The sequence below is a fragment of the Pinus tabuliformis genome, chromosome 2_1, assembly GCF_031772625.1.
Source record: "Pinus tabuliformis cultivar Carrire ecotype Pingquan chromosome 2_1, CPIR1, whole genome shotgun sequence".
NCBI lineage: Eukaryota > Viridiplantae > Streptophyta > Pinopsida > Pinales > Pinaceae > Pinus > Pinus tabuliformis.
This window is the reverse complement of record NC_142299.1, coordinates 613,702,064-613,719,260: the sequence shown is the minus strand read 5'-3', so window position 1 is coordinate 613,719,260 and position 17,197 is coordinate 613,702,064. Positions and strand designations below refer to the sequence as shown.

Here is a 17,197-nt window from a genome sequence, read left to right as displayed (position 1 = left end):
TGCAAAGCAAATCGACAGACCAACGTCCTCCACCACGCTGCTGATCTGAGACTAGAAAGAGCCGCAGATCTACCGAAAATAAAAAGAAAATCAAAGCTGGGTCTGATGATGAAACTGTTCCCTTCATTCCGCGTAATAGGGCCTCGGTGCGTTACCCTGGCCTTCGATACACCGGCGACGAGAATGACAGGCCACGGTTCTCTCAACGGCCCACAGTTCTACCAGAAAAGCGAGAGCCACTCTATATCTCAATAGAGCTGCAGATCTAGAGTATTTGCCGTAGATCTGGAGAGTTGCAGAGTCGCAGATCTGGACGACGACGAGCCGCAGAGGTTATCATGACGAGCTGTAGAGCCGCAGATCTGGATGACGGCGACGAGCTGCAGAGCTGCAGATATGCGATGGCATGAGAAATAAATTAAAGTCTAGAGTCTTTGTCGTAGATCTGGAGAGCTACAGAGCCGCAGATCTGGCCGACGACGAGTCGCAAAAGTTATTATAAATATTTAGATATAAAAAATTACAACTTGTTTTTATTAATTTTATTGAAAAATAAAAAAAATATAAATTTTGATTTCTTAAATTATATTTTTAATATATAAATTAATTTAGAGCAAAAATGAATATTGAATAATTAAAATGTGCAATTCCACTTTCTAAATTAATCCATCACCAAAATTCCAAAAAAAATATGTAATATTGAGAAATATTAAAGTAGCGCTTATTGCTCTCTCACATGCTAGAGGTTGCATCATCGGTGTTAGCGCGCCTCAAGGCGCATTTCCATGGCAATTCCTATTTCAGAGCCTATAGAAAAGTTAATGTAATCTGACATGCAAGGGGAATAACAGTTTCCTTGCTGCTAAAGTGCCAAAGTCAACTTTGAGGGAAATATAAATGCAAGGAAACTGCTATTCCCCTAGCATGTCAGACTGCATTAACTTTTCTATGGGGTCTGAAATAGGACTTGCCCATTTCCATGGTCAACATAGATTTAGAATTTTTTAATTTTTTGAGAAAAATTTTCAACTAATTTGATTGTGGGAGTGTTATTTTATTCAGCATTATAAAAAAAATATTTTTTCGAAGCTTAATAGCTGTAACAAGACTTCAAAAAAAATCTTATTTCCATTATTTTATTTTTTTAGGGCGAAAACGTGACTTATTGCTCTCCCCCATAATAGAGATGGCATATCCGTATTGCAAGGTTAAGGTAAATATATTAAAATTAATCATTTTGGATATTTTACGATATTAAATTCATAGAACAGAGGCGCTTATTGCTCTCCCACGTAGTAGAGGTTGCATCATCCGTGTCGGTGTCAGCACGCTCTTACCGATTACGTTAACTTTAAATATATTAAAATTAATCAGGTTGGATATGTTATTTTCACGTGCTTTAGAATATAGAACATTCACGCTTGGGGTGTATAGTGTCCATGGTTTTAAGACTAGCATTTGCACCACATGTTGCAAAGGAAATGCCGTAAGGCAATGATATAAAAAACAATAGCATAGAAGAAAGAAGTCAAAATTTTATGCAAATGACATAAGAAACAACAACATAGAAGAAAGAAGTCAAATTTTTATGCAATTTTGTTTCTTTACCGGTGTTTATTTGTTATCATCAACAAATGGCTAGATCATCTATTCATATTACCAAGTGCTTTCAGTTCATAAGGTTTATCCTAAGGTCCTTGATGGATGCCAAAACTGTCTTCTGACATTGCTTGATGAACATTTGACAAAGGATGAGAACAATGATGTAATTGAAATTCAAAGATTATGAATAAATAAGGAAGACCTTTATATAAGGGAAATTAACTCAATATGTTCATTTTAAAGATATGCTATCACCAATATTAATATTCATTAGGTTGGGGACAAATAGAAAATTAGCATTAGGTTTCTAACATCCAAATGGTCTCACCATTGTTTGAATTAAGCACTCCTAGTGATAAAAAGAGTGAAAATATGTTAAAAATTGGATTCTATGAGCTTCTAGACGCCATTATGTTGTCAAAGATTGCCCGGTGAGAATTAATCAAGTGTCGGATACCCAAAAAAACAGCCATTGGATTTAGTAAACTACAAGTAAAGCTTGTTCAAGGTGTAAGATCGAATTTACCATAATGAGCATAGACAAACTAATTAGTGGACAGGTAGTCAAACAAACTATGTGCTTCTAAAGGCATTATGTCGTCAAATATTGCAGATGCCCCAACATGAGAATTAAACAGGTGGATGATACTAGAATTAGGTGGATGATACTAGAATTTGAATGTGTAACATCAAAGTTCCAAATGGCTAGTTTATAAAGAGAAAATTAGTAAGAAAGGAGCAGGGTAATCTTATATAATTTCATTGGCTTCACATTTGAACATTATGTTGTTCTGAACCATGATACCCTTAATTCATATATTAATTCAATGGAGTTGCCCTCTGTCAGGCTTGCCTGGGCATGTATTTATTTATGTGAGGTTGTGGCTAGTATCACAGTCACATGTCTCTGCCTTTCGTTTGCATGGATCTATGCTGGGCCCTGGCCGACCAGTAGTCTGCTCTACTTTCCATTGGTGCAACAATGAGACAGAGCCTTGAAAAAAAGTTCAGTCTGGTAACGTAACAGAAAAGGCATATGTTCTTGACTTAAAGGGATGACCGGCTGGTGATCTCATATGTCGTTTTCCCATTTTCTAAGCATTCACATCCACCACTTCTTTAAGTATCGCTTGTGTTACAAGCGAAAGTTAGATTGCTTCTCTGTGTTGAATGATCCACTCAGGAGATTAATTTGGGTGTTAGGATGTTTAGCCAGTTTATAATTGAAATCGTGTAGAAAATTAATGAGAATTTGAAATCACTATTTTATTTCTGAAACGAAAAAACGATTTAAACACATTAATTTTTTTCACCATATTCCGATGAGAACTGGGCCATCGGGGCAAAATTGTAGTTTCAATAGATAATGCATCTCCTCAATCGCGTAGTCTAAACAAATCACAATTTTGCTCGAAAAAAAAATAGAAATTCTAATATGATTTTGAGAAAATTTCACAGAATTTTTTGAGAATCTCGGATACCACTGTCAAGATTCAGGATTTTGGGGTGCCCTCCTCTGTTTTCAAAGTCTTAATTTATATTGGAGAAGGGAATGACCAATGTCTTTTTATTTGCATTTTTGTTATACACTAAAAGAACTACTAGTACCCTTTTATCCACAATTTCTCTATACAAGGAGCATAGATTTAAATTTCCCAAAAAAAATAACCTGTTACAATTTTACAAAATGTTAAAAGACACAACAACATGAATACAGGGTATGCCAGCTTCCTTTAAAAGCTTTGCACATGAAATCGAGCTCGAAACCAGATCTGCATAATCTTATATAATGTGACCATGATCTTGCAACTGATGCATGAACTCCCTCTCCTGGGTAACAAATCTGGCTAAAGCAAACTTCCCAGCACTTTTATAGGCATCTATAACTGCCTTGAACATGAATTCGTTTGACTGAAAACCCTTATGTTTCATTTTGTAAAACATTCCCCTAACACCGTCTACCAACCCTAGCTTCCCATAGCTAATTGTCATACTTGCATAAGTAATTGTATCTGGTTCAAGACCTTTGGCTTGCATGATCATGAACATGTTGTAAGCTTCATTAATCCTCCCAGCACTACCAAGTGCATATATAACAGCATTGTAATAAGACACATCAAAATCCAACCCAGAAGCTCTCAGTTAATCACAAGCTTCCAAAGCTTCAGCATGCATCCCCACTGCAGAAAAGATTGTCATTCTCAAGGCCTGAATACCATGTGGAAGCTATACAAGGAGCATAGATTTAAATTTCCCAAAAAAAAATAACCTGTTACAATTTTACAAAATGTTAAAAGACACAACAGCATGAATACAGGGTATGCCAACTTCCTTTTAAAAGATGTGCACATGAAATCGAGCTCGAAACCAGATCTGCATAATCTTATATAATGTGACCATGATCTTGCAACTGATGCATGAACTCCCTCTCCTGGGTAACAAATCTGGCTAAAGCAAACTTCCCAGCACTTTTATAGGCATCTATAACTGCCTTGAACATGAATTCGTTTGGCTGAAAACCCTTCTGTTTCATTTTGTAAAACATTCTCCTAACACCATCTACCAACCCTAGCTTCCCATAGCTAATTGTCATACTTGCATAAGTAATTGTATCTGGTTCAAGACCTTTGGCTTGCATGATCATGAACATGTTGTAAGCTTCATTAATCCTCCCAGCACTACCAAGTGCATATATAACAGCATTGTAAGAAGACACATCAAAATCCAACCCAGAAGCTCTCAGTTCATCACAAGCTTCCAAAGCTTCAGCATGCATCCCCACTGCAGAAAAGATTGTCATTCTCAAGGCCTGAATACCATGTGGAAGCTATACAAGGAGCATAGATTTAAATTTCCCAAAAAAAAATAACCTGTTACAATTTTACAAAATGTTAAAAGACACAACAGCATGAATACAGGGTATGCCAGCTTCCTTTTAAAAGTTGTGCACATGAAATCGAGCTCGAAACCAGATCTGCATAATCTTATATAATGTGACCATGATCTTGCAACTGATGCATGAACTCCCTCTCCTGGGTAACAAATCTGGCTAAAGCAAACTTCCCAGCACTTTTATAGGCATCTATAACTTCCTTGAACATGAATTCGTTTGGCTGAAAACCCTTCTGTTTCATTTTGTAAAACATTCTCCTAACATCGTCTACCAACCCTAGCTTCCCATAGCTAATTGTCATACTTGCATAAGTAATTGTATCTGGTTCAAGACCTTTGGCTTGCATGATCATGAACATGTTGTAAGCTTCATTAATCCTCCCAGTCCTACCAAGTGCGTATATAACAGCATTGTAAGAAGACACATCAAAATCCAACCCAGAAGCTCTCAGTTCATCACAAGCTTCCAAAGCTTCAGCATGCATCCCCACTGCAGAAAAGATTGTCATTCTCAAGGCCTGAATACCATGTGGAAGCCCACTTTTACGTGCAACATCGAGCTGCTCTACTGTATCCCTTGAAATGCCTCCTCTCTTCAGAAGAATGCCCAGTGTTTTATATGTATTCTCATTGGGTGAAGCCTTTAGTTTTAACATTTGATGAAAAACTTCAGCAGCCTCTCTCAATCTTCCATCTACAATGAACAGGCTAATGACGTTATTAAAAGAAAGAACGTTAGTAAGAAATCCCGATTGTAACATTTCCTTTGCAATTTCAGTGGCTTCATTAAGCCTTCCATTCTTTTTGTATAAGGACAACATCATGGAAAAAGAAAATTCATTTGCCTGCTGCTTTTCCTTCAAGACTTTGAATACTTCTTGTGCTTCAGTCACCATATCAGTGCGAGCATAAAGGTCAAGCATACAGCCTGATAAAAAGGCATCTGGTTCAACACCCAATTTCTGTATGCGTTTGTACGTTTCTTGTGCTTCCTTAAAAAAACCACGTTTACTATAAACCTTAATCAAAGAACTATACACCACAAAGTTCCCTGCAAAACCAGCGTTTTGCATTATTTGAAAGTAACGTACAGCTTCTTCCACACATCCAGCTTCAGCAAATGCATTTATCCAGGCACCATAAACAAAAACATCTAGCTCCACACCTGCGCTAACCATCTTTTCAAACATCTTCTCTGCCTCTGCAGCTCGACCCAATCTTCCATAGGCGGAAATAACAGCACAAAATGATGAACCCTAGAGGTTGGGAGTGGATCATAAGCTCCCGGAAGAAACTTAGAAACTGAGGAGGCCAGGCTATAATGACACTGGGTAGCAGACCCCGCAATTACAAAGGAAAAGAACATACAGTAGGTAATGTTAAACGTATGTAACTGGTAAACAAGCTGCAATTATTAAACGGAGATCAGGTTGGCTGATACCACATATCCAAATCAAAGATTTATAACTCTTTATAACGTAGACAACTCCTTGAAATATGTAAACGATATAACATACGGGAAAACACGAGTAAGCAAGAAATTGAGTATACATCACATTATTTTCTGAAGATATAACCGAAGACGCAAACCCCGAACTGGGTATACATATTTAGCAAAGATTCAAAAACAAATTTAAGCAAATGTGTCGTCGACTGCTGGCCATGGTAGCCATATCAAACCGCAGAATAATTAACCGACACAACTCTATAAACCTTCATCGTCACAAAAGAGAATAACAGGAAACTACATAATTTCAGAGCAGAATAAGCTCTGGGTAATATCTGAAATGATAATCACATTGTCATAGCAAAATTTATTTACATTTGGGAAAAACCCCATTAAAAGCTCTAACCCTCTTCTAAATTGAGCTTTTTGGCTACGAAACAGGCATCCCATATATGCAGAGAGCCATAGCCACGCTTTAAGTTTCCCCTCCAACCAGGGCAAGTTCTTACCCATAACTGGAAACTCCGCCACTGTAGACACGTCGCCCTACCAAGCAGGTTGAGCCAACTCCGGGTCCCAACATCCTGCGTTGCATTTCAAATACAGGAAAATTGATTAGGGTATCTGATAGGGCTTGAACGCCTACAGTCACGAAGAACAAGGAAATAAGAGCAGAGAACCAGCTGAAAGATAAAACCAAAGCTTTTACCTGTAAACATTTCTGATCCACCGTCAGACCATCAAACAGGACCCAAACAGAATTACCGACCACCGAAACAGCACTGCGGAAAATGGCCGCATCAGAGCAACCTTCGCGGGTGGAATGCAAAACAAATGAAGTCATTCTCTCCACAGTTGGAGATGAGGAAACTCTGGCAAAAGCTCCACCATTGGGTCGCATTGGAGCCACGCTTTAAATTTCCCCTCAAACTATGGCAAGTTCTTACCCGTAAGGAAACTCCGCCACTGTAGACACGTCGCCCTACCAAGCAGGTTGAGCCAGCTCGGGGTCCCAACGTCCTGCGTTGCATTTCAAATACAGGAAAACTGATTAGGGTATCTGATAGGGCTTGAACGCCTACAGTCACGAAGAACAAAGAAATAAGAGCGGAGAACCAGCTGAAAGATAAAACTAAAGCTTTTTACCTGTAAACATTTCTGATCTACCGCCAGACCATCAAACATGACCCAAGCAGAGTTACCGACCACCGAAACAGCACTGCGGAAAATGGCCGCATCAGAGCAAACTTCGCGAGTGGAATGCAAAACAAATGAAGTCATTCTCTCCACAGTTGGAGGATCTGAATCTGGCATCTTCGTTCATAATCCAGTCCGTCCTCTGTCTGTAAGGGGATTTTCCTTCATAAAACGCGGGAAATTTCTTGTGATCGATGCAGGATTTCTCTTCCGATGGAGGAAATTTGAAGCCCTGAAGATCCATTGAAAACTTTGCCTGCAAAACCCTCACTGGAGATAAAAGCTCATCAAGCTCCAAGCTCCTAGAGTCGGATGCCCAGAGACGCTGCCTGCTCAGGGAGATTTGAAGTAGCGAAAAAAACTGTGCGGCGATTTGAAGCTGCGAGAAAAACTGTGCCGAAAAAATATAAAAAACTAACCTAAACTACATCCAACGGTCTGGAACGTTTCAATCATCTAACATCTAATCTGATGGCTCAAACAAGGACACGGTGGCAATTGGGGGAGTTGATTTCAGAGAGAAAGGCGTAAAAATGTGTATCACAAAAAAATTAATTATTTCATTATTTAATCAATTTATCTAATAAAAAGACTCAAAATTCATTACAACCCTAAATTCTAAAATAAATTTGGACTTACCTCTCAATGTTACCTCAGACCCCAAATTCTCAGATAAGATTAATTTGTTTCTCAATCCCCAAATTCTCAGATAGGATTAATTTGTTTTTCAATTCTTCTTCAAACTTTCGATAAAAAAACTCAATTATATGGAATAGTGCTAGAAAAAGGGAATAATGTTAGGAAGAGGTAAAACTAATAATTCATGTGCCTCACAAGGTTAGTGTGAAATAAACATGCTTATTTTGATTCATTAACTTTGAGGTAAATAATACTTATTTGTTTTGATTCATTAACTATGAGATGAATATTTCTGAAAATTACTCCAATGCAATTCTTTCCCATACTTCCCTTTGAAAATACCTAATAAAATATATCGGGTACTTTTTATAACATCTAAAAGTTTAAATTATTTTACCACAAAATCAACCCTGGTATCGAGTTATATGGTGGTGATAACCAGATGAACAGGGGTTTTTCAAAATATATCTTTGGATCCAAGATACTGTTCCAGCGCTTACTGGCATTTATACATGTAAGGGGGAGTGGATTTGGAGTTGATAAAGTGAGTACCCTTTCCGTTTACAAGAACGGATCTACGAGCGCTGAGAGGATTGAAAATTTTTATTTGAGCCATCCTTCTTGATGACCATCAAATGAGGGTGGAGCCGAGTAGGGCAAATCGATTTCACTGCGTGTATAACGAACATGATCATAGATGGCCGTATGGTATACATTACCAATCAAATGAACTCTGAGATGTTGGACGCCAGTGTTTTTTTATGTTTGTACACGACACTTCCAACCGGGTATGAGTTTTTCTCCACTTTTTAAACATTTCCAAGTTCGGAGTTCCCTGGTGCATAGAAACCAATGAAAGCAATTCAATTAAAACTCCATACAAGACTTCCGCACAGTATTTATTACAACACCCACCTCAACAACAAATTTTACTCCACAAGTGCAGTAAGTGAAACCCTATCTAAAAATGAATCCCAAGTGGACATGGGCAACATTCCAGATTCAGAATTCATTCAAAATGTCTTCAAAGTGGTTATGGAGGGGACATGGAACTGTTTGTCCAAAGCCCAAATCGCCTCCAGGCTAAATCCCTGCATTATGAGCGAGATCCTTCTGCAGATTGGCAGGCATGATGGAAACCTGGCATGGAGATTCTTCAAGTGGGTTGCCTACTTGCCACACTACCAGCACGCCACCCGCCCTTACTGGACCATAATCCATATTCTCACTAAGAACAATAAGTTCAAAACTGCTCAGTCATTGTTACAATCCATTTCCCATAAAGGCTTCCTATCTTCTCCAGTAGTCTTAGATGTTATGATAAATGATTATAGCAATTTGGGCACCAATTCTGCAGTTCTGAGTATGCTGATCAATTCATATGCGCAATCCAAAATGACCCAAGATGCAATCCAAGTATTTTATCAGTTGGGTTCTTATGGAATCAACCCCACCGTACACTCTTGTAATATCCTTCTAAACAGTCTAGTCAAGGCCAAATTGCCAACTATGGCCTGGAAAATCTATAGGGAAATGTTATGTAGAGGGATCGAGGCTGATTCTCGGACTTTCAATGTCATGATCCATGCCTGCTGCAAACAAGGTGATCTGCAAAATGCCGAAGAACTTGTAAATCAGATGAAGAAGCATGGATTCAATCCAGATTTGTTCACATATAATAGTCTTATTTCCCTTCTTTCCAAGAAAGGAATGCATTATGAAGCTTTAAGCATCCAAGACACGATGTTAGAGAAGGGCATTCAACCCGATATTGTAACATATAACACTCTAATACACGGGTTTTGCAAAGAGGGCAGATTGAGGGATGCATTGAAGATTTTGAACGAAATGGGTGATCTGGTTCCAAATAATGTAACATATACTACCCTGATTGATGGTTATTGCAGAGAAAATAATCTGACTGAGGCTTTCAGACTGCGGGATGAAATGATAAGGAAAGGGCTGGTGCCAGGAACGGTGACATACAATGTCCTCCTCCATAAGCTCTGCGAGGAAGGGAAATTGGAAGAAGCAAATGATCTCTTGAATGAATTGGCGGAAAAGGGTCTTGAACCTGATCACTTTACATGCAATACCTTGATCAATTCGCAGTGCAAGAGAGGTAACATGGCTGATGCCTGGAAACTTCGCAACAAGATGTTACAAACCGGGCTAGTTTTTGATGTGTATACTTACAAGGCTCTTATTCATGGCTTTTGCAAGTCTGGGAAAACAGATGAAGCAAAGGATGTCCTGTTTGAAATGATTATTGCAGGTTTGTAATTTCCAACAAGATTTTATAATTAAAGAATTTTACTTCCTCTTATAATCCTGATTTTTACCCGCAACTATAGGTCTGGGTTTTTTTCATGTACAGTGACCAACTTCACCAATAGGATTTGTTGTATCCATTTCCGTTTGTGAGAAATGGGCCTGTTGCAATACTGAACATTGTATATTAATAAATCAGTTTGTTGTCTGTTGAGTGCAGGTTTTATGCCTAATTTTAGTGTGTACTCATGGCTAATTGATGGTTATTGTGTCCAACACAATGAAGAGGAAGCCCTGAAGCTGCCTGATGAATTTGTCAAAAGAAGTTTATCTGAAGATGTTTTTCTCTATAGTAGCATCATTCGAGGTTTGTGCAGGAAAGCCAAGCTGAGAAGTGCCGAAAAAGCATTCAATAAAATGTCTAGGAGGGGTCTTGTTGGTGATGCCCTTGTTTATACTACTCTTATTTATGCATACTTGGGAGCAGGTGAGCTAAATAAAGCTTCAGAACTTTGCGAAGAAATGGCTTCAAAAAGGATTTTGATCAATCTTAAAACATTTTATGTATTTGATAAGTATTCTCTAGAGATGGATGTCAGACCTGAGGTTTTCTGGAATGGGATGATAGAGAGAGGCTTAGTTGTGAAAAGTGTTGCTCAGAAAGTGAAAACTATTGCACAAGCTTCCACTTCCAGTATGCTATTTTGATATGTAACATTAAGGCTCTATGACCTCTTTTGAGTAAAATATTTGAGGTCCAATAGCCTGGGATGCCTCTCTCGAATTTTCTGAATGGTGTTTCCAACACAGAAGGAAAGTGCTTGAATATTGTTGAAAAAAAAGAAAGTGGTTTAATGATTCCAGAAGGGAATTGTAACTAATGTTGCACGCTTAGGCACTTTAAAGAACGAGATACATGAACTTGGGCTTCCGAAGAATATTAAAATAAGTCCGTGCAATCCACATCCATTTATCAGCATTTGACATGGGGCACTTAGTTTGCCCTATTTTTGGTTAGCCCTGTTTTTCTGTTGAGTCTCATTTCTGCACATTCTGATCATGTTTTCAGAAATCCGACGTTCTGGGTTGTCTTAAAATTGGCCAAAATACCTAGGGCCTAGTTTCATGGACAAAACTCCCCTTGCAGAGGTAGTACTCGGAGTTCCAGGATAGTTTCAAGTTTCAACGAGATTTAGAGTGAAAATTAGCCGGAAAAGTGGGGTACTTTGAGTGCCAGATATCCCATGCTCCATTTATCAGTTTGGTATGTAGACATCTATGTGATTCAAGTTTACATAGAGGCTGATATAATGTTTGAAGTTCTCATGCTTGTGAAATTGTATTTCATGCAATGTATAAACAAAAGTCCCCTGGAAAAATTGCAGCATGCTCTTTGGGCCAGTTTTAATGTTTCTCTTGAGTTTAAAGGAAGCACTTTCAAAAAATCCAGGAGGTTGTCACCGCAAAATATAAACTTCTTTCATGGTTATTCTGTGTATTTCTCTAATAGAAGAAATTGTCACCAGGGGGCAGGGGGTTGCACAGAACTTTGAAATAGACAAGATATTCTATAATGAAAGATCAATATTGTGAATAGACCAGTCTGTACAGAGTAAAACAACAGGGGAAAAAGCAACGGTTTATCTCACAACCAAGTAATTCCTGTAAAGTACAATTCAAGATCATAATGATCCTGATAATTCATCTGACAAAACCTTTCCTTCAGAAAAAATGATTTTAGTGGAGAAATTCCCTAGTTTCCATCCTTAAAGATGCACGAATATATTGAGACCAGGAAACTCCTTGACCCACATAATTTGCAAACAGGATTAGCAATGATCCAGTTGCAAACATAGACACATTTGTTTTTTTCAGGAAACGAAAAAGCATAATTATATTATATAAGCTATATAATGAGCAGATAATACATTGCCAGATATAGATGAAGCAAAGGATGTCCTGTTTGAAATGATTATTGCAGGTTTGTAATTTCCAACAAGATTTTATAATTAAAGAATTTTACTTCCTCTTATAATCCTGATTTTTACCCGCAACTATAGGTCTGGGTTTTTTTCATGTACAGTGACCAACTTCACCAATAGGATTTGTTGTATCCATTTCCGTTTGTGAGAAATGGGCCTGTTGCAATACTGAACATTGTATATTAATAAATCAGTTTGTTGTCTGTTGAGTGCAGGTTTTATGCCTAATTTTAGTGTGTACTCATGGCTAATTGATGGTTATTGTGTCCAACACAATGAAGAGGAAGCCCTGAAGCTGCCTGATGAATTTGTCAAAAGAGGTTTATCTGAAGATGTTTTTCTCTATAGTAGCATCATTCGAGGTTTGTGCAGGAAAGCCAAGCTGAGAAGTGCCGAAAAAGCATTCAATAAAATGTCTAGGAGGGGTCTTGTTGGTGATGCCCTTGTTTATACTACTCTTATTTATGCATACTTGGGAGCAGGTGAGCTAAATAAAGCTTCAGAACTTTGCGAAGAAATGGCTTCAAAAAGGATTCTGATCAATCTTAAAACATTTTATGTATTTGATAAGTATTCTCTAGAGATGGATGGCAGACCTGAGGTGTTCTGGAATGGGATGATAGAGAGAGGCTTAGCTGTGAAAAGTGTTGCTCAGAAAGTGAAAACTATTGCACAAGCTTCCACTTCCAGTATGCTATTTTGATATGTAACATTAAGGCTCTATGACCTCTTTTGAGTAAAATATTTGAGGTCCAATAATTTGGGATGCCTCTCTGGAATTTTCTGAATGGTGTTTCCAACACAGAAGGAAAGTGCTTGAATATTGTTGAAAAAAAAGAAAGTGGTTTAATGATTCCAGAAGGGAATTGTAACTAATGTTGCACGCTTAGGCACTTTAAAGAACGAGATACATGAACTTGGGCTTCCGAAGAATATTAAAATAAGTCCGTGCCATCCACATCCATTTATCAGCATTTGACATGGGGCACTTAGTTTGCCCTATTTTTGGTTAGCCCTGTTTTTCTGGTGAGTCTCATTTCTGCACATTCTGATCATGTTTTCAGAAATCCGATGTTCTGGGTTGTCTTAAAATTGGCCAAAATACCTAGGGCCTAGTTTCATGGACAAAACTCCCCTTGCAGAGGTAGTACTCGGAGTTCCAGGATAGTTTCAAGTTTCAACGAGATTTAGAGTGAAAATTAGCCGGAAAAGTGGGGTACTTTGAGTGCCAGATATCCCATGCTCCATTTATCAGTTTGGTATGTAGACATCTATGTGATTCAAGTTTACATAGAGGCTGATATAATGTTTGAAGTTCTCATGCTTGTGAAATTGTATTTCATGCAATGTATAAACGAAAGTCCCCTGGAAAAATTGCAGCATGCTCTTTGGGCCAGTTTTAATGTTTCTCTTGAGTTTAAAGGAAGCACTTTCAAAAATCCAGGAGGTTGTCACCGCAAAATATAAACTTCTTTCATGGTTATTCTGTGTATTTCTCTAATAGAAGAAATTGTCACCTGGGGGCAGGGGTTGCACAGAACTTTGAAATAGACAAGATATTCTATAATGAAAGATCAATATTGTGAATAGACCAGTCTGTACAGAGTAAAACTACAGGGGAAAAAGCAACGGTTTATCTCACAACCAAGTAATTCCTGTAAAGTACAATTCAAGATCATAATGATCCTGATAATTCATCTGACAAAACCTTTCCTTCAGAAAAAATGATTTTAGTGGAGAAATTTCCTAGTTTCCATCCTTAAAGATGTACGAATATATTGAGACCAGGAAACTCCTTGACCCACATAATTTGCAAACAGGATTAGCAATGATCCAGTTGCAAACATAGACACATTTGTTTTTTTCAGGAAACGAAAAAGCATAATTATATTATATAAGCTATATAATGAGTAGATAATACATTGCCAGATATAAACTTCATATGGGCAGAAGACGGACGCATGGACAATCCGTAGCAGAAGAGTCTGAAAGTAGGAGGGAGACTAGTCCCAAACAGAAAGTTTCTGGAGTTCATCCTGATAGACACATTTGTTAGGCTCACCTTTTCTATCGCTCTCACAGATTGTAATCTTGGCAAGGTAGAACTGACATGTCTAGAATCATAGTGTTTTCACAAGTTACAATTCTTTGAACATCGCCAATTTTGTAGCTCATTTCTATATTGGCAATAATATGTATATTTGAGCAATCTGTGACATTTTGCCTGTCATTCTCCGGTTAATGGTTCATTTCATGATTCCACACAGACAAGTTACACATTTGATCTTAATACACTAGCGAACACACCTAAGTGTGATTTTTAGTACGTTAAGATCATACTGTGCGCTGTTATTATTGTTCCTTTCATTATCGATTGTATTTTGCAATACACTGTTTTCTTGATATTCTGCTCATACTTTTTACTCCCCTTCTGTTGATCTCATGCATTTTCATTACTCACCTCCATTCTTAAATTGCTTTGTTGCACTTAACTTCCTTGATAAATTATTCACCTTTGTCTCTCATCTTTAAAATATCGCCTCCTCTCTTCAGAAGAATGCGCAGTGTTTTGTATGTATTCTCATTGGGTGAAGCCTTTAGTTTTAACATTTGATGAAAAACTTCAGCAGCCTCTCTCAATCTTCCATCTGGAATGAACAGGCTAATGACGCTATTAAAAGAAAGAACGTTAGTAAGAAATCCCGATTCTAACATTTCCTTTGCAGTGAATGCTTTCGACAACTGCACCTACAATTAAAAATACATACGACTAATAACTGGGTTTTATTTTCATTTTCACAGGAGCTAAAAACCCGGAAAGCTATCGATAAGCAGATGAGAATGAGAAGCTAATCACCCCGAAAACTGTCTGCTAAGCAGATGAATCATAAACAAGATTCACCAAATACTTAACGGGAAGTTTCCTCGGCTGCCTCTTCTACTCCATTCGGCATCGGGATCCAACCACAATAACTTCTCAATATTACCGCTGTGGAAAATCTCAGTAAGAATTAAAAGGGGCCACAACATATTTAAAAGGGGCTTTCTCGGCTAGTTCCTCAACTCTTCACTGCATTGCAAATCAACCACAAAAAAATTTAATTACATTTTAACAGACTTATGATTTGAAAAAATCAAACCAGAATGAAAAATACTCGGCCAAAGTAGAGGACGAATCCGATGATGCTTGAGAAGCGGCCAGGTTCGAAGGTGAGACGCTTTAAAACGTTACACAGGACACTAGGTCATCTAACAGAATAACACCACCTCTCAATATTACCGTGTAAAAGTTTAATTACATATTAAAAAATTTAACAGACTTTTGATGGAAAGAATCAAACCAGAATGAAAAATACTTAGTCAAAAATAACGAATCCGAAGATGCTTGAGAAGCGGCCAGGCTCGCAGGCAAGTCGCGTTAAACACTAGGTCGTCTCAAAGAATAAAACCGCCTTGGATTAATCACATAACCTGCATGCATATAGCGGAAGATGGCCCAATGAGATATACGGCTACTGCAATGTGCAATGAAACCCTGCACTGGTAAGAAACGGCATCAAGAAATCGTCCAGCCATTAGACTACTAGAAAATCCCGTTCAGCTGCGCGGATGAAACTATTCGACCCGATGCCAAATGAAACGCCCAAACCATTTGGGCAACCCCTTTGAATGAACGATCAACGGCTGAAATTGTTGCTATCGTCTAACATATGATCGTGTGGCTTACAAGATGACATGTAGGCAGAGAGGGGAGTTGATTTCAGAGGGAAACGCCTTACGGCGTAATTATAGAAGATTTAAAATGATGGGAAGAATAGAAGATTCAAAAAGATTTTATAATTTTTCTTTTTGTTGTAGGGATGAGGTAATGGTAATTGTAAATTGAAATGCAATTCCCACACCTCGTTTGTTTGACTATGCAAATTAATTTTTCCTAATAATTTATGTATGACTTTGTTAATTAATTAACTCTAATATTTATCTATGGTTTCACAAATTAATTTAATATTTATGTATCGCTTCACAAATTAATTTTTTCCTTGGAGTCACGAGAAGCGACACAAATAACACGTTCCCACAACGCAGAGAGTATTGAAATATGTATGTTCACTAGTAAATTGTTTAGCTTGCAAGTTCACTGTGTGTCACATGATTGCTAGTGGAACAATGCAAAGTGGCCCCATGACAGGGGAAACATTGATTTTTAGTTAATTTGATCAAAGTGTGGTATATTGTTGCTGCGTTGTTTTTGTTTTCAAATTTGGAGGGACTTTAGAATTCTATAATATTTTTTTTGGTGTGTTACCGCGTTTTCTTTTAGAAAGAGAATGTGTTAATATTTTGCAATATTTCTTCTACTTGGCAGGTTTGAATTTCTATTCTTTATCAACGTGCAATGAATTCAAAATTCAACGCAAAACCTATATAATATCAACACGTAATAAAGTCAGAATTCGAAGGTGAATTTCTATAAATAAACGGAAAAGCCCAAACCATTTACATTCAGTTGAGAGCAATAGAAAATGAATTTCTATTCTTTATCAGCGTGTAATGAATTAAAAATTCAACGCTGAATCTATATAATATCAATGCATAATAAAGTCAGAATTTGAAGGTGAATTTCATTAAATAAACGAATAAGCCCAAACCATTCACATTCCGTTGAGAGCAATAGAAGATGGAGATCTATAACATTCCATCACTTTTATGGACATTACTTTTACTCGTTTCTTTTTCCATTCTCTATCTCAGTCCCTCCCCATTTTCTTCTGCCCTTTAATTATCATACCATCGACATCCTCGTCTTAGAAATGCTTATGATCAATAGGCCCTCCTTGGACTTCTATCTGCAATCACCTATGATCCATCTCAACCATTAACTACTTTGTGGAAAACCAACGTTTCATTCTACTTGTTGAGAGGTGTCATACGCAGTCGGCGCAGACCGAGAGTGATTTCACTCAATGTTTCATCCAAGGAATTGCAAGGTACAGTCTCTTGTCTTCTCAACAATCTCTCATTTCATATAATGGTTGACCTTGCCAATAACAATTTTCATGGTCACATTCCGTCTCAATTCATAAATGTATTTTGGTTAGAGATGCTTTAACTGTATATGAATCAACTCCACAGTTCTATTTTGCCCATTCTTGGTCATTGCCATAGT

The 17,197-nt window shown here is 37.7% G+C and overlaps 2 protein-coding genes across 2 annotated transcripts; both read left to right on the top strand.

The window, feature by feature from the left end:
- The first annotated feature begins 8,203 nt into the window (after positions 1 to 8,203).
- Positions 8,204 to 10,756, top strand: LOC149202004 (uncharacterized). The gene is made up of 2 exons (XM_089401435.1): positions 8,204 to 10,052; positions 10,269 to 10,756. Exons 1-2 carry the CDS (start codon positions 8,630 to 8,632, stop codon positions 10,754 to 10,756), a joined length of 1,911 nt encoding a protein of 636 aa, XP_089257561.1. The 5' UTR covers positions 8,204 to 8,629.
- Positions 10,757 to 11,701: 945 nt separating this feature from the next.
- Positions 11,702 to 12,740, top strand: LOC149202003 (uncharacterized). Its single transcript, XM_089403072.1, has 2 exons — positions 11,702 to 12,029; positions 12,246 to 12,740. The coding sequence occupies exons 1-2, from the start codon at positions 12,017 to 12,019 to the stop codon at positions 12,731 to 12,733; spliced, it is 501 nt and encodes a 166-aa protein (XP_089259198.1). The 5' UTR covers positions 11,702 to 12,016; the 3' UTR covers positions 12,734 to 12,740.
- The last annotated feature ends 4,457 nt before the right edge of the window (positions 12,741 to 17,197 follow it).